The sequence below is a fragment of the Pagrus major genome, chromosome 12 (genome assembly GCF_040436345.1).
Source record: "Pagrus major chromosome 12, Pma_NU_1.0".
Lineage (NCBI taxonomy): Eukaryota > Metazoa > Chordata > Actinopteri > Spariformes > Sparidae > Pagrus > Pagrus major.
Genome location: NC_133226.1, coordinates 19,348,688 through 19,373,091, shown reverse-complemented (window position 1 = coordinate 19,373,091; position 24,404 = coordinate 19,348,688). Strand labels below are relative to the sequence as shown.

Sequence of the window (24,404 nt, the reverse complement as noted above, 5' to 3'; positions counted from 1 at the left end):
ACAGCAGACAGACGCAGTTAGTGACTAGCTGGTGAACATATTGCATCATTCAAGCAACATTATGTAACTTTTACCCAGTAATTACCGCTTCAACATCATTTTGATGGTACAGTGTCTTGTAATAGGGTGAATGGTGTGTCTGTCTCAGCTACTCCTTCCCCCTATCATTTGTTTCTGCACTATGTAACTTCAGTGAGAGGGTAGGATCACAGTGTTACATACACGTTTACTTCAAGATACAAATTTTCAACACATAAAATTGTCACGACAGAGCGAGTTTTGTTTGTAGTTAGCACCGACAAACATCTGACAAACTGTTACGCAGCTGGGATTTGTGTTCACAACTGTGGTGTTGCGCTCAAAATGCACCAAATCACACAAAATGTCAATTTCTACATAATGTTGCTTTAAGCTCGTAATGATACATATATTCTTCCTCAAGAGTTGGTAGAGACCAAAAACAGAGCTAAAACAGTGAATGTTAGACAAAAATATGTCCCTAAGTGGCGCCCCTGAGTTCAAATCCAACCTGTGGCCCTTTGCTGCATGTCATCCCCCCTCTCTCTCATCCAGTTTCCTGTCACTCTTCAGCTGTATACTATCCAATAAAGTCATGAGAAAGGCCAAAAACATGCCTCCGACTACATGTTAATGTTCCCCCCTGACTGCTGGATGTGTTAATGAAGTTGGGGGATGAAAATGTGATGATATGTCAATGTTATTGTAAAAAAAAGAATAAAAAATGATTGCAGGTTGCAGCAACAATAAGAGGTCAATTATAAGATTACAGCAAAAATAAGTAAGGCCCGCTTGTGTGTCTGTATTTCTATCCTTGTAATACTTATATGTGTGTGTGTCTCCAGGTGGGCTGTGGAGCGTCTTCACATTGGGTGGAGCTGGAAGCAAAGCCGGGGTAGACCAGGAACATAACCCCTTACCTTTGTCCAATCAGAGCCTTCTGTTACTGCTGGTCCTAGCCAATCTGACAGATGGACCTGACTGGCCCAACCCCTACCGCCAGGCTATTACTTGTTTCAGAAACACACAAGGTAATATTTTTGTTGATTTTAAGCCATTTAGTCACATTATTTGAAGGTTGTTCACGTATTAAGATAATAATCCTGATAATATGTACCTCTGCCCGTGTAGACACGTCGTCGCTGTCCGTGGAGCAACCTCACACTTTCCAGATCAATTTCAACAGTTTGTACACAGCACTGTGTGAGCAGCAGCGCTCCGACCAGGCAACGCTACTACTGTACACCCTCCTTCATCAGAACGCCAACATGAGGACATACATGCTGTCCAGAACTGACATGGACAATCTGGTGGGTAGGACAGCATTCATGAAAGCTGCGGTACACAAATGTATGCACATTCATTATTCCTGTCTCAATCTGACATTTTATGTGTAGTTTATTGACAAGGCGAAGGCGAAGACCAGTGTTGAAAATGAATTAAAGTGTGATTGGATAATCATCAACAAAACACATTATACATTCCCTTCCTCGAACACATGGGTATGGCCATGAAATCCTTTCATCTAGGACCAATGCTATGGCTCAGTAAACAGCGAGGATGTATGCAGTGGCAGCTGGTGCTATTCTGTCCGTGTGGGACCGTGCCAATTATTCTTTATAGCAGAGTGAATGTACGGAGGCATTAAGTGAATGAAAATCAGTCAGATGGTATCACATACGAATATGGTAGACAGTCACATACGAGGCTCTTTCACACACTGCAACACTAAATAATTTGGGTTTATTGAATAGGAGTGGAGGTTGGTGTTAAAGTGTTGTATATCTGCACCAAGTTTAAAAGGAGACTTGTGTTAACAGAATCTGGGCTTATTATCACATACATTTGTAACAATAGCAAAACATGTGCAGGAAATGATCATATTTTGAAACTCCAGGTGGATTTAATTCCTTTGTTCTGATAACAGCAAGACATTTCTGTGTTCTTCCCTATTTATAGCTGCTATGATAAAATATCACCATTAGCAGATGTAGATTGGGTTTATTATGTAGGGGGGCTACTAATGAGTCTAGCCACTTTCTCTGCTGAGCAATAAAGCACTGCCGCACGACAGTGTAATGAGCTAACACAGCAACTGTGTGTGTTCATCGCTCACCATGCTAGCTACTAACTGCTTTCACTTCGACAGTATGATTCTGAGAATTACATCTTTTTCACACTCTTGTCGTTAGCCATCTGTCCTGCATACTTCTGGATATAACATCTGCCTACTCCTATAATTTAGCAGCCATGATTATGTGAAACGTTGTCTATTCAACTTGCATCTGCAGTGCTGCTATTCCCGTTTTATTGTCTCTTTTTGCCCGATGGTCAGTGTGCACTACAGGTGGAAACACTACTGTAGTAATAGGGGTTTATGCAGCACAAGTAATGATATGTTAAGTCCATGGGCACGACACTAAGAGCTTCATTTCCCTGAATAGAAGAGAACAAAACATGCATTTCTGAATGTACATACCTTATGTTTTGGGGTTATTTGGCTCTTCAGTGGCATCTGTTGCAAGATCAATGTTTACATTTTAGTCCACTGTTGTTTCTAAAGTTTAATTGTGCCATTCACAAATTGTGGTAGAGAGTCAAAGAGTGAGGAAGGAAGTCAGCGAACTTGACTAAACATAACATGATTAAAACGTTAAATTATCTGTGAACATTTTTGCCACACAGATAGATTTTGATCAACTATGATATCCCATGATCCCAGACTGCTTACGTCTTTTACGTCTTTTGTTTTGTTATGTTTTGTTTGAGAAACCTCTAGTGGCAGCAATGACATATTGTACGTCAGTGTTGTAAAACTAAAGATATTGTGCTAAAATATTACTTGGCTAAAAGTGAAAGTCAAAAGTCAATTATATGTATATTTACATGCAGGTGTATACTGTATGCAATGGGTCCACTGATAATCGGCTGGTTCGATAACAGGATCCGATATTAAGCATTTTTCTGATAATTGGAGTCAGTAATTTTTTAAAAAATGTGATTGCCAATAAAATTACTTAATTTAAATTCCACTACTTTGGCTCTGATGCAGTCTGCAAAGTAACCAGTCATTAGTTCTCAAATAAATGTAGTGGAGTAATAAGTGTAATATTTGCCTCTAAAATGTAGTGGAGTGGAATGATAAAGTAGTAGTAGTTTGTTTTGCTCCTGAAACAAAAGCAACACCCCAACAGTCAATAAGTTTGTGCACATGTCTCACATGGACATGGCTAATTTTATCTCCTGATAAATGCACTCTCTGCAGTGGTGGATCCACTCAAAGTCTGAAATCTTGTAACAAGAATTTAATGAATGTCACTTCTGTGACAACACCTACGCACACGCTCACCCTCTTCCTCCTGCTCTCCCTCTCTTCTTCTCAGGTGATGCCTATCCTCGAGATACTCTACCACGTGGAGGACAGAAACTCTCATCATGTGTACATGGCCCTCATTATTCTGCTCATCCTCACAGAGGATGATGCCTTCAATCGCTCCATCCACGAGGTGGTGGGTAGACACACTTTAATACACATAGTTCACATTTCAGGGAATTGCCACTGCAACCTTCCATTACTTATTTACTACTTAATTCCTGGGTTTTTATGCCTCATTTCTGTCTCTCTCCCTCTCGCAGGTATTGAAGAACATCTCATGGTACACAGAGAGGTCGTTGACAGAGATCTCACTCGGCAGTTTGCTCATCCTGGTGGTCATCCGCACCATCCAATTCAACATGACCCGGACAAGGGTACGTTCGTGTTGTAGACACTTTTATTCTCCCATAGATAAAGATTGAAATAACAGTAGTTTCCAGGTAAAAGGTAACATCAAGTTACATGTAAATTTGTGTGTGCACCCTCTTCAGGATAAGTACCTCCACACCAACTGTTTGGCTGCACTTGCCAACATGTCGGCCCAGTTTCGTTGCCTCCACCAGTACGCTGCCCAGCGCATCATCAGGTGAGGACATCCATTCGATTAATTCTTTTGAGTAATTTTTTAAGAAAAAATGTCCAAATTCACAATTTTCTGTTTTTTTTTACTCCTTGGTGAAAGTAAACTGAACATCTTTGAGTTATGGTCAAAACAAGATGTTTGTGGACATCAAGGAAAAACTGATCAACATTGTCCACAACTGTCTGACATTTTATGGACTAAACAACTGATCGATTCATCAAAAGTCTGAACCCTTAGATTAATCAAGATGAAAATAGTTGTTAGTTGTTGCCCTGTTTTCCATACAACCATTTCCAGTGCTCATCTTATTTTATTAAATGTATCCTTTGGAAGAATATTAAAAATGGTTTGAGGCAAAAAGTTAAGTTGTCACACACTCGGTCAGAATGACCAAGTCTGTCTTTATTGTGTGCTTTTGCCTGTTTGATATCAAGTATTTTATCTTAGTGGTTTGAATTAAAATCTGGCACCTGACCTTTTATACTTGACAATTTCTCTGTCCTCCAACTAGAGATGGATAATATGGATAACCAACAATGGTCTAAGAAACCTAGGCCTGATTAGAAAAAAAATTGTATGGATAGTACAGAAGGATCTTGTCCCCGGTATCATCATATCCATCCAACTGTATACTGAAATGAGTGTGCTTCGTATCTGGCCGACATTTTGAGTAAAAACAGCAGAACCTGTGCATTCCAGAGAAAGAAAGCAGGTGCTAAAAGATATGGAGTGTGAAATACAGTCTGCCCAAAATAGAGCTATGAGGTGAAGTGAAGTCCATTTTAGCGCAACGTAGTTTCATATGCTGAAATCAACAGTATAAGTAGTGTATAACAAACTAATCTTGTGTGTTTTTCGACTTTATCAAATGACAGTCCTCTACACAGCCTTCATCTGAGTGAGTCAAGCAAAGAAGCCAAAATAGAGACAAGGGTGGAAATTTGAATTCACAAACAAGTACACTCATTCATTTTAATGATTCATATTGAATGAGTACAAAATATTTATCGTTATAGTAACTTGGCCGCAGCAGAAGACACTAATAAATTGAATAATGAGAGAGTGGTGTGCCTGTGTGGAGCAGCACGTTATGTAACATGAGGGAAAAGAGGGAAAGGGTTTTTGGCCACTGAGCAGACGGAAGACTTGAGAGGACAAGGTCCAAACCGCACTCACACACACAAACACCAAGTCATTCATGTCTGTTTGTGAACTCCAGCAGCATGGGAAGGACTGCTTCCTTCCTTCCCTGAGGACGTGCACACGTTCATGCACACTCAAGGATCCTCTTATCTGCCTGGCTGTGTCTCCATATCTGTGACACTGTGGTGTTTTGAGTCAGAGAGGAACACTGTCTATGAATGTGAGTCTGTCCTGTAAGTGATGTAGAGAATTGACTTCATGTCTGATGATAATGATAATGGTGATGACTATGATGGCCAGGGCTGGGCCAAACTGGCTGGCAGGCTAGATAAATAAAGGGAATTTCCTGCCAGGAATTTCCAAGTGTCTGCAGCCAGGCGGTGCTGAACTCTGCCCCTAATTGACTCGCAGAGAGAATCACAGCTGGTGCTGTTTATTTACAGGCTGCAGTGGGTTTGAACTGCCTCCACCACCAACACCACATTTTCTTATTATTTCCTATGAAACCAATAACAATGTTTGTTTACAATAACTTCCTACTTCAAAGTTTATACATCTCATTCATAATGTTAGGCCTTATTTAGACGATCCATGAGGCAACGACTAAGAAAAATACCACATGAGTTTGATGTTGGTGTGATGTGGCTGTTGGTTGGATTTGGTTTATCAAGCAAAGCAACACGGTACATAAAATACACATAGCGGAAACGTGACTTTTATTGTTAGCATGACGTCACAGTGGTTTGGTCTATTCATTTTCTATCTCCACCGCCTCTGTTCTCTGTATCCACTCACTGATCAGTCTAATGTGTGCAGATTCAACAGATACAGCAACTTTTAAAGGTGCGATTTATAAGAATTGGCCACCTGTCAAATTCATACTCAAAACAAATAGCAGGCAGCATATCACCAGAATTACTGCAACCTGCTGCTAAACGTGGCTGCCATTAGCTATTTAGCTTAGTTAGCTGTGCAGCTAGCAGCTGCAGCTTTGGACTGTGACAGGCTGGGGCTAGCTGGTTTTACGCTTGCCTGAGGTGTACATTTTTTGTATATCATTAGTTGTTTTGGTCAAAAGTGTAAAATGTCAATGCAAAAAACTGCATATTGAAGATAAAGACAAGTAGAAACAGATTTTGTGGTGATGACTTTTATGTCTTCTACTGTATCGGCTGATAAAACACAACAGTGTACACATGGAAATTAATTTGGTTCATTTTAAGAACATTATTTCCATGAAATGCCATGATGTATCAGATTTACTGTTCCTCAATAGATTATGTAATCTTAATCCTTCCTTAAAACATCAGCAGCATTAGCAAAAATATTTTTGAACAGTCCCTTATTCAAGCCTTAAAATTAATGTGTAAAATAAAAGTTATCGCAAACATACAAATGTCCAAATACAAATTTCAGAGAAAGGAACAGAGCCATGCACTGTGTGTGTGTGTCCAGATAAAGAAAGAGTCCTTTGAGCGGGTCGACACAGAGCAACTTAACATCTTCAGTGTGTCAGGGTGGACCTCGTCTGTCATTACTTCAGCCTCATAACTGATTTTGGGATCAGACCAGCAGTGTGGAAATCCTTCTGTGTCACTGTTTCCTGGGCCATGTCCGTCACTGCCTTGACATAAATGAGGGATGTGACAGAGCATCAGGAGACAGTGCTTTCTTGTCGGCTAACATCCCAGGTGGAACTACGTCGGTGGTCTCTCATTTGAAGTAGAAAAAACTGACAAGATAGTACAACAGGTCCTATCGAGTAGTCGTGGCTAACAGGGCCTTTGACATTAGGTCTGTAGATAACAAGTAGACCTCCTCAAAGCTGCTCAGATATCTCCATTCAGCTATCATTTGGCCAATTAGCCTGGATAACGAATGCTGAGAGATTTTGTGTGTGTGTTTCGCAGTGCTGACAGATGGACAGGTGTAGCTCTCAGGAGCTTAGCTGAACTCTGTTCGTGCCTCTGACTTTCCCTCGCTCTTTGCTGTCATTGAATTTAATTTATTCTACAATTTCTGTTCCTTGATTGACAAACAAATTAAACATTCATCACCCCTGGGCGCCTAAAAAGACTATTAAAAAGTTGTAATTATAACAGAAGGTCAGGAATAATTAGAATATTTAACACTGCAATGAATAAGAAATCACTCTATAATAGATTCAATAGCTGTAATGAAGAGCTCAACAAGAGAAAAAGATTACATTTTTAAACAACCAAAATACAGTACTACTTTACTATTCTCGTACTGGGTTGTTTAGTGACGGATTTTAGTAGGGATAATGTATTTTTGCCGACATACGATATGCCCATATTAACCGACTCATTTTGGTTGATTGCTGATATTGATGTATGCACTTATTTCTCAGTCTCTCCTCCAGTAGTGAAATTGTCGTATTATCATGCCTTCTCCCATGTTGATGGCCCACTGGCAGATGCAGACACAAGGGCTTTTTCCACCAGGAAATTTGGCCATGCAGGATCAAACCGAGCCATGCCAATTTGCATTTACAAATACCAGTTTTACCATGTCAAGCAGTCTGCAGTGACGTCTTACGACTGCAGCCAAACCATGACAACGCCCCTTCTCCCCCTCAAACAAGCCTGTGTTAGGATTTTTAGACTCATGTCTGTGCAGGAGGCCAGCGAGACAGATGTTTTTTAAAAGTCTTTCTGTGTTTAGCTCTTTGTACTGTTGTAGCTTCTAACTGAATCTCTTTAGTTTCTCTCCTTCTTCCATGTCTGTACTTTCAGACATTGGCTCTATTTTACTGTTTCATCATTTTTGGGAGTCGCATTACGATACTGCTGGTGAAATTCAACATTTCTTGATTTTGCTGCTTCATTGTAAAAGCTTTTAAATAACTAAATAACGGCAGACTTTTGTAGTAGAAAAGAGCTTTGTTAGTGGCTATTCATTGATAGCACTACATGGAGTGTTTACAGCTGCTCCTTTGACCACTACTCAAGACAAGCGTGTCATCAGTTAATGACACATCTTCAAGCTGCTAGTGCTGCTGTAATGGAAATGAAAAACCTGAGGCTGATGGAGTCAAAATGAGTCGAATGGAGCCAGACTATGTGTATGGACCCAGTACATTGCTTTTCAGAATGTACATATTCACTGGGCAAAACAAGAAAACTACTTAGTCAACTGTTCACATCCCATGTGCATAATTAAAATGTCATCTTATCAGCATATTTGCAGAAATTTCTGGGTATGCTGATATTTCATTTTAAGGCTGTTTAACGACTGATAGCAATAACAATGTGCTGATATTATCATGCATACCAGGGTTTTTTTTATTATCTAAAACAACTCTAAATCACAGTGATTTCTTTGCACAGACATCACTCAAAGCTCAACTTGGCAAATCTTGTTAAAAATGTGCTTTTTCGCAAGTCTCTTGTTGAGTGAATCCGCTGTACTGTAGTGTCGACATTGTGCCTTAGATTGTGTGTGTGTGTGTGCGTGCGTGCGTGCGTGTGCGTGATGACCCACCCTATTGCAACCCAAGGTCACCCAAGCATACTCAAGGACTCTTGATGTATGTCTGTTTCCATCCATCACATGCAGTCATGCCATCGCATCCAGACAACCGTACACACACAAACACAAACAATGAGGGTAAAGCAAGTCGGTTAACCAGCGGGTCAAATAATAGACTGTCACCAACAGCGGCAGCAAACACACAAACCTACAAACACTGGAGCTTTTCGAAGACTAACTAAGGCTGTGACCTGTTTGGGGCAAATAAAGGCCAGGTTTGAATAAGACGTCATTATTGTAAATTAAAGGTAAATTAAGCGTAATGTTTAGTATTTTGACACATCATTTCTAAAACCGTCTCCTGCCAATTTCATGATTATTTTGTTATTCCAAGACTAATTATTATTAATTATTCTAACAGCCTCATTTAGAAAGAAAAACAGACTGGTCTTTAATAATAATCTCTCTTAAATAAAGGCTTCTCTCTGCAGTTAAACGGGGTAAAGGCCACAATTTGAGTATGTACAGCATATTAATTACTGGTCAGCATGACGATATGTATTTTGGTTCTTTGGTTTTCATCGAAGTGTATCATTCATCTGTCATTTCCCCTCTCTGTGTCTTTCTTGCAGTTTATTTGCTTTGCTTTCCAAAAAGCACAACAAGGTTTTGGAGCAGGCAACACAGTCTCTGAGAGGCAGACAGGGAGACAACACAGCCCTGCCCGACTATGTGAGTAACACACTCTCTCTTCCTCTCTCTGTCTGCACACAGTTTAGTTTAGATTAGTAGTTGCTAAATTATGTCTACTTGGATAAGGTACAGAAGTTGACATCAGCGTTTGTTTCAGTTTTGTGACTGTGATGTTACATTTGTTATTCAAAGTAGTAAGAAATTTGACTTTTGCGACTACAGGTCATTGTCAAATATTCTATTCATTTTTCCTTCAGTTAATTATGAATCAGTTGTTACAATAACCCAACATTTTTTCTTAAAGAAATAGTGAGATGCATAATACTCTCTCATCTGCCCATTAAACAGGAGCTACAGCCGGTTAGCTTAGCATAAAGAGTGTTAAGGGGGAGAAACAGAAAGCTTACGCTTATGTGCGGGACTAGTTCTTGGATGTGTGCAAAGGCTTCTTGGCCAATAGTATAGAAATAGAAATAGTCCCGCTAATGACACCCGTAAAACCACAAATTGTCATTTTTACTTTATACAGTTAAACAAAGAAGACAAAACATTTTAAGTACGCTTTCAAGGCACTAATAGGTGGACTTTGTTACCTTTGGACAGAGTGTGGCTAGCTGTTTCCCTCTGTTTCCAGTCACTATGCTAAGCTATGCTAAGCAGCTGCTGGCCAAAGCTTCATATTTAGCATACAGACATGATAGTTTGTCCTTCAGAAAGAAATCCACAGTCCAGCAGCTTGAGACAACTTCAACAAATCGCCCACAGGCTTGTATAGGCAACCGAGAGAGATGGGATGGTCGAATTTATTTACATAGAGCCTCTTTAACTATTTTATAATGGTTTGAAAAACAAGCTGTCACCACAGCATTTAAGTTCAAAGCTTTAACTATGAAAATATGTTGCAATTTTATCACAAATCACTTAAATGTATAATTTATCATCTAAATTATAATCAATACATTCTCAGTTCATCAGCCAATGTATCTATCAGCTGCTATGTCAGCATTATTTGATTTATGCTGACATACTTGATTTGGTCTGCCATGCAGCATCTCCTCCATCATGGATTTTGAAATGTTTTTTGATGTCTCGCTATAATTGTCGCTCCTGGCACCAATTATATCGGCCAGTTTAGGTACTCACTAGGATTCATTTTGAGGATGATGGTGCACAGTTTGATGCTGTTTCTACATTTTCATCCCCTGGAAAGCATCACGTTGCTCTGTCTACTCCAGTCCTTTGTCTTCTTCTCATTACTCCTCCAGCCCACGTCTCGCACATTTAATTTGTACTGAAATGGAGTCTCGACTTGTAGAATAATATTTGATGAAAGTATCGAGCGTTTCTAAAATTTATTATGAACGGCGGCACCAAAGTAATTTAGAAATTTCTGAAACATCGGCGTTAATCTGAAATTGAAATCTTAACAGCACCGCAGCTTTCACTAACTGGCAGAGCTTAAACCAATAAATTAATCAGGACGTCATCCAAATGCAATCAAGTATCTGTGGGTCTTACTCTAGCCATACCTGACCAATGGCTGTGATTATTGACGTGCATGATTGTCTGTATTTGTGTTCAGGGACCTCTGCCCTCATGTTTGTCTGCACATGTCTCAGTCTGGCTGTCTCATTAGATTTGCATGGTCCCTAGATAAGTGTCTGTGTGCGCGTAAACATATTTGTGTGTGTGTGTGTGTGTGTGTTTGGGGGCTGGAGATATATCTGGAGGTCCTCACAGATGCCCTTAGGTGTTGAGGAGAAACGTGACAGTATTTGAGTGCTCCTTCAACCGTGAAGTGACTGTCTGATGAGGCCTCTTACAAACACACACGAGCACAAACACACTCGTAAAAACATATAAAATGCAATTATCCATCTTTGTTTTGATCCGTCCTTCCTTCAGGGTTTATTTTAATGCTCTTTTTTATTTACACACATGCATAAATGGCCACTACATACATGACTAAAACAGGAGAAGAAAAACATAAAGACGGATTACTTTGTCATGATTAAATCTTCTGTTAAAAATAGGAGAGCACTCAGAGTAAATATAATAATACTAAAAACAGTAATACGATAAGTACATGTGCACACACTTAGAGGTCAAAGTTTAAGGTGTACTCAACAACAGCACTCCCGCTTTTGGTAGAGTTTCAGTGTGTTGCTCAAGGGCAGGAGGCAGATTTCCAGTGTGATTATTTCATGGGAATTATACAACGAGGGTTTTTTCCTAGAATAGTGTCTGACATCCAGTCTGGGTCAGAGACGTTTAAGACAGAGCTGGTCAACTTTTCTGATACCGCTGTTATCCTTGAGCGCAGACTATACTAACTCAATGTGACATTGGTTCCCATGTCTACAACGGTTCCGGTGGCTATCATTCACAGCTGGAAGTCAACTTTTAGCTTTATTGACAACTCTGGATTAAAAGGAACATGTTGTATTGTTTAGCCTTTGAGCATGAGCACATGAACACCCACTCAGAGATATAAATTCTGTCTTGGAGAGCAGTTGAGGTTCATGTGAGCTCGCACAAAAGTGTACATTCTGTTTCTCCCATATTTCTGGCTGTTAATCTTGTGTTGTTTTTTGTTAATCACACTAATTGTCCTCACCTTGTTAGCCTATGCGAAATTTTCCTCAGATCTTCCTCTGGGTTTTTTTTATTTTTATTAGCCAGGCTAGTGGTGTGGTTTGTGGAGGGAAGTGTTGGTCGGCTGGTTGATCCACCAACATCAAGAGGAGGAATCTTTATGACTTCCTCTAGTGTCACCATGAGGTTGACATATGTGGTCAAGACCAAAATGTCTCGACATACGCACGTAGCAGGCAGTGCAATGTCAAGTAAGGCAGTCTTGGCCATTTTATAATATGCGTTTTGACATAGTAAAGGTGTGTAGGGCAAGTGGCTAAGCTAAAAACAAGGCTTACTTTGTCAATTGAAGCCCACGATTTGGGCGTTGTCATGGCTATCGAGTATCGAAAAATGTCTTGTCAGTCAATACGTGGTGGGCTGTTTCAAGGCATGCCGCGTTAAACAACTTAAACACATTATGCACAGGCTTGTATAGACAACCGAGGGAGACAAAGGTCTCATTTTTCACATCACGTTACAATCCGCTCACATATGGCCAATTAAAAAGTGATTAACACATAAATTGCAACAAGTTCTTCCACAAAGCCCCTTTAAGCAAATATCTGGCTCATTTGTTAATATTTAGAAATCACAGATGAAAAATAAACAGCTAGTTGTTCATTTAATACAACTGCAAATACGAAAAACGGATATTGAACTGGAGTTAGGGTTGCAAACGGCATCTGCAAGTTAAACATCGGTTGACCAGACATTAATTTGTATCCTCTGGCATCAGTATGAATCCTGAACTGAAATTTACATAAAACCTCATGCATAGCTTTTCTTATCTGCCTACTTATAATGAACTTTGGAAAGGCTGCTGTCTCATCGCGTCAACTCCTTTGTTTACTCCTCTCCTCCTTCATTAGGAGTGTTATAACTGAAAACAGCCTGCTCTGGTGTTATTCACAACAATCCCTCTAGTTAACTTGGGACAGGAGGAGGTTTAGGGAACTATAGGGAGAGATAAAGAGGACAGGAGGAAGCGAGAGGAACAATAGAAAGAGGAGAAACAAGCAGGAGGAGGAGAGGAGAGGAGATGAGGGAGGGAGGGAGAGGTTTGGAGAGAGGGTGGGTTTGTGATGGGCATCTGGAAACAATGTAATTTGGCTGAGTCTGGCTCTGGAGAGAGAACTAATGTTTGTTTAATGTGGGATTGTCCTGGACATGTAATTGCTCTCTTTACGAGGGAGAGACTGAGAGGAGGATATGAAAAAAAATGCTCTAAGCTGTGGGTTAAAGCTGGGTGCGTACTGCTTATGTGTTAACATCTCTGTCTTTTTCTCCGTCCCTCTTGATGTCTGCCTCACATAGAACCCCCCCCCCCATCCTTGTATGTGTTTGTGCTGCTGTGTCTGGTTAGTGTCAGGGAAGAAAGAGTGAAGGGCTAGGGCCTCTGGAGCCCTCAGGGGACAACTAGAGGCTCCCAGTCCAAGCAGGGCAGCTCTCAAGGGGGGCCCCACGGTCGTCTCCGCAGCCTCTGCAACTCTGATTGCAGATGTTTTTTCTTACCCTTTGAGATATGTGCAGTGACATGCATGCAGTATGTGCTCGTGCACACACATACAAACATAAAAACGAAGGAAGTGCGTGCTGTGTTGCAGCGGATTGCGTTGTGTGTCACTGTTTATGCTCCGAGCCAGTGGTAGTGGTAATGTTACTTCTGTGCCTCTTAGTCTGTTTACTGTTGCACATTTCTGGGAAGAGACTACAAGCGCGCGCACACACAGACGCAGACACAGAGCCAGAAGCATGTTGGACCACCCTGTCTATGTGTTTATGTGCACTGGTTGAGTCACAATCTGTGATCTCTTTTTAATAGCCAGCGTAGACACATGCATTAGCTTTGTAGCACCATTTCTCTTGTTTAGGGAAAAAGCAGAGCCCCAGGATATATCAACAGACAATAAACATTATGCCTTCTGTTTATTATCAGGCCTTCCAGGAATTTGCCACTTTCTTATTAGGCTACAAAAGAGTTTGGCAAAATCCTCAGTTTTCAATTAATGCTACAATAGCTCATAGGTTATTACTGCACAGTCTCTGAAGTGTACGTACGTGAACAGATCATTTCAAGCAGCAGCACTTGTTTGGGTTTTTTATTTCAAGTGGTGCTCATGTTTTTGATGAACATGATTATTTAGTTCATTTGAATTGGCCCATATCAAATTATTTTTTACTTGAGTTGGTTACAATTTTTCATTGCCTTGGGAGTGTTTGACATTGGCAGTTGATGACTCAAACATACCCTGCTAACAAATGAATGCAGCTTTGAAGATTCCATGTAGAGCTAGATTCAGGGATAAAATAGGAATGCAAATTTAAAGCTATTTCTTGAATTTATAGTCGGCTGCCTTAAAAATTGATTACTGGTTAATCATTAATAATATACTAAATATGTAGTTTTTTTTTCCATTTAAAAAAAAAAACACTGTTTCATCCAGAGACATGACTTAATCTTAATTGCAGAGCTCCTGTCTGAGGCTATTCAACAACTGGCCAAACAAAATCCAACCCATGTTAAGGCTACTAAAATTAAATAATATCAGGTTGTTTTTTGTGTGTGTAATGTTCATATACTGCATATACATGCTAAATTGGGGGAGTGAATGAGGAATGAAGTTTGGCCCTTGCTGGAAAATGACTTTTGGAAATGTATTTATCTCAAATAAACTCTCACTTCCAGCCCCCTTTTTCCCATACTTTTCCATCCTCTCCTGATCTTTCTCACCTATACATATTTTATATGAAATGACTATGTTCACTTCAGCTTGCACATGGCTCAATCACAAATGGGAATTTCATGTAGTTTCAACTCAAACTTTTCCGTCTCCGAGATTGTAAAATATGGCAGTTTCATCGTCTGGCCTTCTGCTGACTTTCCTCCATGTCCATTTCATCTAATTCCATGGTGCTGATGGAGACAGTGTCTGTCTTCCTACATGGTTTACCTAAAAGTAGGAACTGATTGATTGAAATGTGAATGTAACATTATCCTGTCATGTTTCTTGTAGTCTTTTGATGTAGAACCAATCACCCCACAAGACTGATGTATAGTATCACACCGCTTTCCCCTGAAATTAGAGGTTACAGAGCACACACACACAGAGCTTCTTGTCATTTCATGTGGAAATACCCAGAGGGGAAAGATGGGGAAATGAGGAGCGTAAAAAGCACCTTTACGTTTTACTTTTCTCGGTTTCATACCATGTCAAACCTTTAACTTTTTTGCCTTGAAGATTTTGGCTCGTGTTCTACAGATGGTTTGTTAAGTGATGTAGTGGGAAGCGGCCTGCCAAACTAGCATTGTATGCACTCTTTTATATCAGCTCATCAAAATCAAATATAAATAAAATATTTTTTATTTTATTTCAACATTTTAAGCACCCACAGCTGCACCAAAAACTGAAATACAGCTTCCGTTTTCAACAAAGCCATTCTTTTTTATTTGAAGGAATTAATGTTGTATTCACTTGTCGCTGTTTCTCAGGCTTTCATCAGATATACCTTGCTGTTTCTAAGGCTGTGGTCACGTAGATATTTGTACTGTGTGAAAAAATGCAGGCCCCTTTCCACATACAAACTGCTGTGCTGGGTTTTTCCCACCAGGCACTGGTTCTTACTGACCTCGCCCAAAACTGGTGCACCACGTAGGGCTGAGAGCTCCGCTGGACATGGAAATTGCCATAAATTGCGTGAATAATAGCAGAATTTAACTGTACAAAAGCTGCGAGAGTAGACAACAAGGTGAGGGACGTCTATGATGCGTTATGTTGGATTATGACTGGTAGTCAAGGCTGATGTCTTTTTTTTGTTCTGCAACGTGCTTGGGGTGTGACAAATCAGGACATGTCCTGGCTGAAAAGACCCGATCAGGAAGCTAACGTGGGTGACATTGTTTTCCGAAACACCACTAAACTGCTGTCCATAGCAAGTCCCAGTTAATGTAATAAAGCTATAGTTATAACCTGAACTAAATGATCCCAGGGTTCAAATAGCAAAGTCTTTGGTGGTCTTAAAAAGAAGTTCACACTGATTAGAATCTTCTATAATGATGTAAGGCTTTACAAAGTAACATCGTAGACTGATGCCACTCTTTATGTAGTTCATCATGTCGAGTCTGTCTCCTTGTGTTCCTCTCATTAAGTCAGTATCCTGCTGGGAGTTGACTTACTCACTGACCCCCCTTTTCGTCTCTTCTGTCCTCACCTGTGTAGTGAAGATGACGCACAGCCTGGTTGTTACTTGTTAGCCTGTCTCTCTGTATATCTGTCAGCCTCTCATCCTCCCTCTGTCTCTCTTACTCTCTCTGTGTTTATGCCCGGGCAGTAGGAGTGCCACCCCTGCAGGCAGCAGGTGCTCTGGGGTCCTAATGATTGTCTGCTTCCAAATGGTAATTAGAGCAGCCCCGCTGCGCCCTGGTCTCTTCCTGATCGAGGCGCAGCACAACAAAGCACAGCTAGCAGCGGATCAATTAGCGCTGCCCACCTATCTGCCAGAGTGCAGTTGCAGCTGTTGGCGTCATATTTTTTATCATCATTGCTCGCGTCATCGGCAACATCACTGCTGTTCATTTGCCCCCCAGCCCCCCTGCTGTTAGTGCTTAAGTAGTCGCCAAGCGGTAGTGTGCCTGTATACTCATAATAAGGTGTCTGTCTGCAAATATGCCGGACTTCCCCTCAGCACAGACAGTGATGCAGTCTTTCCTAAACAGATCCAGACTATATTGTTGGTGTTGGTGCTGTAGTTCTGTGGGCAAACACTGTCTTTTGCCTCATTCTGTGTGTGAGTGTGTGCTCAACAAAGGATGTTTTGTGAGGTTATGGGGTAATAAGAGGCTGACCTGGGCACAATGCTCTACAAAATGGTGTGATTATGACATGGCCATGGTACCATAATGCAGGTCAGACAATGACCCATTTAAAAAACTCCCAAAAGACATGGCAGGCTGCTGCTGCTCAGCCAGTCCGACCTTCTTTGGCTGTCCACGTGGTGTGTTCTTCTTCTCTTATTTCTTATTTAAACCTTCCCTCTTTTCCCTTTGTTGCTAGGGCTCAAAATGCTAATACTCCTTCTATTTTCATTGAATATTTTTCGTATTCTGACATTGAAAAACCAGATCAAGCTGTCTCTGAGGCGTGGATTTTGCCTCTTTCTGTGTATCCCTCTGTTTATCTCCATGCCCTTGCCTTTGTCAGTGCTCTTTCTTAATATGTCTGGTTTGTCTGCCCTGCAACAGCCTGCAGTGAGCGGAGGGGGCCGGCCAGGGAATCACTAAGCTATTGGTTTAATGATGCCAGCTCTTACTTTACAGGGATTTACATGTCTGTGGCTCTAAACACCCTGTCCACACGCACAGACACTGCATAAAAACATGCACGATAGGACGGCTAGACGCACAAACACACACAGGCACTGTCCTTCCCAGTCACTGATTGCATCTGTAAACTATAATTTTCCTTGTCAGACAGATAGCAAAGGTCAAACATACCTGCAGACATAACACATTTGTGCCCAGCGTGTTGAAGTATTAGCGGCTTACAAAGGCACACACACATACTCAGGCTTCCTGTAAGGTTTGTGTAAATGGTGAAACAAGTAAAATGGGGGTCGGATCGTTGAGACTAATGATATAGCTTATGTCTGAGGCCTGTGTTTTCCTGGGTGGAGAGAAGACATTAAATAGCGGCGTGATCGGCTGTGACTAAATGACAATGCAGGAGGCTGGAAAATAGCACAAAAGAGGAGGGGAGGGAAGGAAAAAATGAGGAAGGGGAGCTAGAGAGAGAAAAGCAAAGGCTGTAATGGTTTCATGCGGTCATAAAAACACATGTCAGGTGTTTAGTGGTGGTCTAGTTGATACATTTTTGGGGAAAACAAGTGCAAAAGAGCAGAGCAGGGAGGTGGGAGGCTGCAGAGGAGGAGCCAATATATTTAAATCCTGTCTGGGTTTCAAGTAGACCATGGACCTCTTAATCTCATCCACTTGACAAACATACACACAGGGCCAGGCAGACGTCTAGCTAGCCTATTTTCATGTGACCTGAATTCCCTAGTGTGGCATTTTTTCCCTGCCAGGCTAATCTCATTAAGCTGGGTGCAGAGCTAGAGAACAAACACACTAGTAGGCATCCCTCACTCCTACTCTGCCTTCCTCTCCTCCTTTTCATCGCATTCACTTTCTCCATCAATAACCCCCCTCCTCTTCTCTTCTTCTTCCATTTTTGCCACTGTCTTCCTTTTTCTGCCTCCTACTCAGTTCTCTCCCATATCTGTCCCTGCTTTCCGTCTAATTATGGCCTGCCACAGAAGAGCAGAGTCGAGCAGGTCTAGCCAGGCAGTGGAGTCGAGCCCCGAGAGCCACCTCTGCTTCCAGACGCACAATCAATCCTCATTATAGCTGGCTCTCCTGCCTTCTACTTCCTGCTTCAGATCTGTCTGTTAAAGCTCCACACCGGCGCACACCTTCATCCACTAAATCAATGTAATGCATTATTGCATCTGATTCATGGTCAGCCCGCACCACAATGCAGTTATTTACAATCATCCTAATCCATCTGCCCGCTTTCAGGCTGTGTGTTCATGTGCTTATGTGTGGCTCTGCAAAAAAAAAAGGCCACACAGCAAGCAAAGTTATTTATAAGATAAGGACTTGTTCCCGAAGCAGGGCAGCGAAGATGGAATATAAAATGCTACCACATGCAGTTCTCTTACAGATGGTTAGCCCAGATTGGAAGAGGAATCTCAGCTTCCAATCAGCTTGCCGTTGCAGCCTTGCTGAGCTGCTGTTTTGAGTCTGGTCTAAGCTGGTATTAGGAAATTCTTGGTCAAAACAGGTCATCATCAGAACAATGATGTTCATCATCAAAATTAACCCTTCCTCGATAAGGAATGTTCGTTATTACACTTTCTACTGCAGAGGAAACCAGCGTTTTTATCATAAAGCTCTACTGATTTATACATCCATACATTAAAGATTAAACGGGCTTGCTCAGCACCTTATTCTAATGTATTTTTACAGGAATTTCAATACTTCCAGGAGAATACACTTTTCTCATTTCAAGCCTGAAACGAGTCAGAATGTAAGCCCCAGAGGAAGTTGCTGATGAGTACTGTCTAAGGCGAGGCTTCCTGTAAAGAAAAGATGGGGATTGAAGCTTTCGGACCAACTGGCTGAACTGCTCAATTCAGCTTTTAAAGATTTATCTCTCACACAATCCGACAGCTGTTCCGATGATGCGGTCGCGCAGTTTTTCTTATTTTTCTGGACTTGGAAAGTGTGCCAGTGTTATCTTTTTAATGTCCCAGTCCTTGATTGGTATTCACTCCCTCCCCTAAGCTGCTGTCACACCACGATCGATAGTACACAGTCTGTCACACTGTCATGGCTTACTGGAACACTGAATAGAACAGAGCCTTCATTAATATTATTAGTAACACCTGCGCTTTTCCTACAATGACAAGTCGAAATGTATGCTGATGTGATATGTAACAAAATGTAAATTGCTAGAGAAATAGAGTCGATTGTGTAGTCTCATACTCAGGTCGACAAATACTGATGTTTTGGATTGGCGTCCAACTTGAGCTGCCACCGAAAGCATCAGTTTTTAGATATATCAGCCAGTGTGGTGTGTTGGCTGATTATAGGATCGGGTACTATTGGCAGTAAGGTAATTTAAAAATGCACTGCATTTGTTGTCTATAACAATCTGATTGGTTGCACTTCAAGAGGAAGAGTCAATGAACATTAAATAATCTAACCCTGCAATGTACGTAACTAGTAACTGAAGTTATCAAATAATTTTTTAGTGGAGTAAAAAGTACAATATTTGCCTCCAAAATAAAGTGGAGTGGGAGTATAAAGAAGCAGAAAATGGAAATACTGAAGTACAGGGACCTTGGCTGCTCTGCTTATTAACAGCTTTTTTAATCAGTCTTACGTACAGTACTGTCCAACTTGTATCTGTGGACAAGTTGCTTAAATTTTTTTATACTACTATACTATAATGTAATGTGTTCTAATCAACTGGTATTGCTAACAATGACTAACAATGGCGAACCTGGCTAGAACTGGCATCCCAACTTGTTGTATTGGAACGCGGACAACTCGGGTACGATGTATGATGTAATTCCCAGCGCTGACGCCGATGTAAATGGAGCACACCATTACTTGCTTTCCATCATCAGCTTTTCTATATTTCGATTCTGAGATTGTCATTTTTACTGCAAATGTATATGATTCCAAATATAGGTTATCGGTCTATCGGTTGATTAATAATCTAATAAAAAGTCAGCCCAGAAAAAAAAACAAAAAAACATACTGCTCATTCCCAAATAGATATATTGATATTAGGAAAATACAAAAAATATGTTTGTGGTAATTTAGAAACAATGAAGCCATTACAAATGTATTCTTCAACGCTAGAATGTCCTAGTACAAGTAAAAAAAAAAGTAGAAAGTTTCTGTAAAATCAAAATGGATTTCAGTCTATATACAGTATCACTTTTACTGACAGGCATCCATCTTTCCACTGTGACTCGGCCATGCTATTCCTACTAATCATGCACACACAGGATCAGCACTGAAACAGGTTAGAGAGTTTTCCCGTGTATGTTTACAGTGTGGTCATTCTACCACTGGACTTATTTCATTAGTACGCCATCGCATTAAGCTAAGCAGCTTTGAATGTTCTTGACTCCCGCGTTCTCTTAGTCTGCATTTTTGTCTCAGCTTCTCCTTAGCAGTTGTCGGTCTTTTCGCTCTGTTCTTCCCAACTTACAGTAGATACACTGTTTACAGAGCACACACATTTTCTCAAGGGAAAATGAGCGTCTAAGCAGCTAATGGTACAATTTTTCAGGTACCCTTGTAATAAATAAGATGAAATTGTAAGCCAGTCAGTTTTTGTTTTGCTTTCTCGCAAATGAAAAACATTACACGGTGCGACCATTTTGTTTGTAATCAGCGAGGTGAAGCGTGCTCTATTTTTTTTTTTTTTTTTTTAGATTGTTTTGGAAACTAGGGATCTTATCTATAATACCATCAGTGCATGATAGATTTTTGCAGAGCTCTGCTTCACACTTGTCACACCACGGGAAATCATATATCTTCTCTTGTCTTGTACTGCATTCGCCAATTCATTGCTGCCTGTTTTTTTTTTTTTTTTTTTTTTTATCTCTTTAAAGATTATTCATTTTCCCACAGTCTCTGTGCCATTTCCTTTCTGTGCCACCATGGAGCATGCCATACGGGACGTTATCTCGTCATGATGGCGTCTGTCTGTCTGTCTGTCTGTGTCTGCAGACACATTGTTGTCAGCACGGTTAAGAGAAATGTGTGATAGAATCTCTGTTCTCCCAATAGAGTAGATGGTCCGATTCGATTTTAGAGTGATGTTCTCGGAACTACCAAGTCACCTCAAAGAAGTTATACAGAGGCTGTAGGTTACCTATTTCTAGATGGACTTGGCAGTACAAAGGTTGATGCTTTGTCCATCTGTTTAGAGGTCCTCAAGGGTCCTCTTGGTACCCAATATCGAGACGACCAGAGACCCGAGAAAGACTAGGTTCTAAGATAAATTCATTCTAATCAGATCGGTCAGTGTTGATGTTGTTCCTCTATTTGGGTCGACAAATTGGATCGAGTCTTTTTGTCCTCAGGTCTATTCGGTCCCTTTCGGATCACATGTCTTTTATTTTTGCAATTCAGGTTCTAGTAGGTTTTCCAGAGGCCTTTAAAGACCTCTACATGTGTAGAGATAGGCCAATATCGGCCAACCGATATATCTGTCGGGCTCTAATACAGACAGTGGTATCAATGTACTCATTTAACTCTTTGCCAGAAAGCAGATATTTGCATTTCCCAAAACTTTTCCCTTATTGTACCTTTAGAGATTTGAGCTTGTGTTCAAGTTATTTATTAAATTAATTGCCTTGTATTTTTATTTGTGGCAAGCCTACTTTGTTTGAAGAACTTTTAAAGCCCCTCAACCCACTTCGTCTTCCCTTCCCTCGTTCCCACAACCCTCTCCTCCCATACTGTCACCTGTCACCAGCGACAGTTGTCTTTGCCCCGGGAGGAAACACACTGTGACGTGACCTGATCTGTGGCTTACAAGGTCGCCTATCTGACCCTCGCTAAGACGTTGGCTGACAACTTAGTAACATCTTTCATTCCTCCTTCCTTCCTTTCTTTCTTCCTCCTCTTTTTCCTTCCACGTCTCTGTTCCCCCCTGCTGATCAATCTATCAGGAACCAATCATTTAAATACACCATTATAAGTGAAACCAGTGTAGTGGGAAACCAATTAACCTTTGCATCCTCCCTCTCCCCCAGGCCCAGGACCTGAATGTGATTGAGGAGGTGATCCGCATGATGCTGGAAATCATCAACTCCTGCTTGAGCAACTCACTCCACCACAACCCCAACCTGGTGTATGCGCTGCTCTACAAGAGGGAGCTCTTTGAGCAGTTCAGGACGCACCCGTCCTTCCAGGACATCATGCAGAACCTCGACACGGTTAGTCTGCCTCTTTTTCACCCAAATACCAGAAGTTAATGAAGAGAACCTTGAATCTTGGAGCACTTTCCCTACACACTTGTGTCTGATTTGTTCTAATTATTCCATACATGAAGGTCTTCCCCAAACAGATTTTCCCCGAACTGCATCGTTAACATAGCATGCAGTTGGACTGTCATGACGCATGCTGAGAGCTCTGTGAGCTTAAGTAGTATTGATGAATTAATCAGTCCCCTTGTGTCAAGAGGCTCTGTGTCAAATATTCATTGAGAGTGTTTGGTGTATGGGTGAGGAAGGAACACAGTGAGAGAGGGCTGTCATTCATCGCTGTTTTAGTCGTGTAGAGGAGGAAGGGAAGCCTTGGTGTGCACGGGTGTGTACGTGCGATGGATGGGGGTTGCTGCATACATTGCCATGGGCTTTGCTGTTATCCATAAGTATGAGGGAAGCATGCTATCTAGAATCCCTCAGTTAAGTCAGTTTCCCTAAGGCTATCCTCCGAAGCCTTCCCTGTGCTCGCAAATCCATGTGTGTGAGCATGAGATTCAGGATGAGGGGCTGCTTTGCTCCTCTAAATTAACCCCATATGGGAGGCCTTCAGAGTTAATGAAGAGATTAGTATTAGATAGATGCAGACACACACACACACACACTAACACGGTGCTCATGCAGGCAGTGGCGTGTTTGAATTCTCAAAGCGCAGAACGTGAGCAGAGAAAACATTGCCCGTAGATGCGTTTTTCACTGTTGGTTTGACAAAAAGAGAGCATTAAAAAGAATCAGTAATACCTAGAGTTTTTTAATTATCAAATATCAAACATTTCTCCGGGGAAGAACCTCAGCGCAGCAGTGGAAACGCAGCTTTCCTTGATCTCTTGTTTGGGCTTAAACCCAGAAGGCATCAGATAATATGAGCTCCAGTGAAGTGCTTCTTTTAAGTGGGACGAAACACGCTCAAACCCGATGGTGAATTTGTAATTGAAATACTGTATGTATGTATTTTCTGAATCTGCAGCCTACAGGCACATGAGCCGAGCCTATGTTGGTAGCATTTTGTATCTGTGCACTCTCTCAAAGCAAAATTCACACAGTTTTATAGCCATTTTATCAACTTTTTATCCACATATTTAAAGATTCTCAAACAGTTGCTTCGTATTATATGAATTGTCTGTGAACTATTATATGTTTAACTCTTTTTTTAAGGCCTTTTCGGAGGAACTTACAGATCACACGAATACGTGTAGGTGGCTGTTGATGTAAAACGTAGATTTAACAAACAGTCTTGTTTTCTGTCGACAACCCGTCACATTGTTAACAGGTTGTAACATTCACCAGTGTTATTGTTTACAGAATGGAGCCTTCTATATTCAGCATGTTGCCACTTTGCTCAAACTTTGATCTCCACATTGCACCCAGTGTCATCATATAGGGTGTGGCTGCTGCAATATCAATGTGACGGCTCCAAACAGCGGGATTAGAAGAGTCAAAGAGCTTCATGACAGAACTGGGAGTTGGTATCAAACCTCAGTGAGATCAAGGCGACATGAGATCCTGTGTATTTAGAAAGAGGAACAGGATTTAATGGTAAAAGATTAAGACTAGAGCCCCAACCGATCTTGGATTTTGTTTTTTTTTTATTCAGCCCAGTACTGATATTCACACAAGGATGGTAGCGATATAACAATACACCATATCATGTATATCTGCCAATATTCTTTATTTTCCTATAGAAACATAGAACATAACCAACATTTTTTGATATGTTTGAGCTGTATTTTAAAATAAGCTGTACGATATGATGCTAAATATGAGATAACTGTTCATTGAAATTTAACTTATAAATAAAAACATACAAACATTTAGATTTAACTTGATAGAGAAATTCAGTCATCTAGTGAAAATGTCAAACATTTGCTGGTTCCAGCTTCTTAGATATAAAGATTT

General features: G+C 40.9%; 1 protein-coding gene across 2 annotated transcripts in view; it reads left to right on the top strand.

The window, feature by feature from the left end:
- Nucleotides 1–24,404, top strand: part of dym (dymeclin) — a 54,280-nt gene that overhangs the window by 19,931 nt on the left and 9,945 nt on the right. For both annotated transcript variants that reach the window (XM_073478495.1, XM_073478496.1), the window contains exons 9-15: nucleotides 864–1,049; nucleotides 1,150–1,328; nucleotides 3,402–3,527; nucleotides 3,655–3,768; nucleotides 3,886–3,980; nucleotides 9,245–9,344; nucleotides 22,278–22,460. In XM_073478495.1, the coding sequence (XP_073334596.1) occupies nucleotides 864–1,049; nucleotides 1,150–1,328; nucleotides 3,402–3,527; nucleotides 3,655–3,768; nucleotides 3,886–3,980; nucleotides 9,245–9,344; nucleotides 22,278–22,460 (983 nt within the window). The remainder of the gene's footprint in view (nucleotides 1–863; nucleotides 1,050–1,149; nucleotides 1,329–3,401; nucleotides 3,528–3,654; nucleotides 3,769–3,885; nucleotides 3,981–9,244; nucleotides 9,345–22,277; nucleotides 22,461–24,404) is intronic.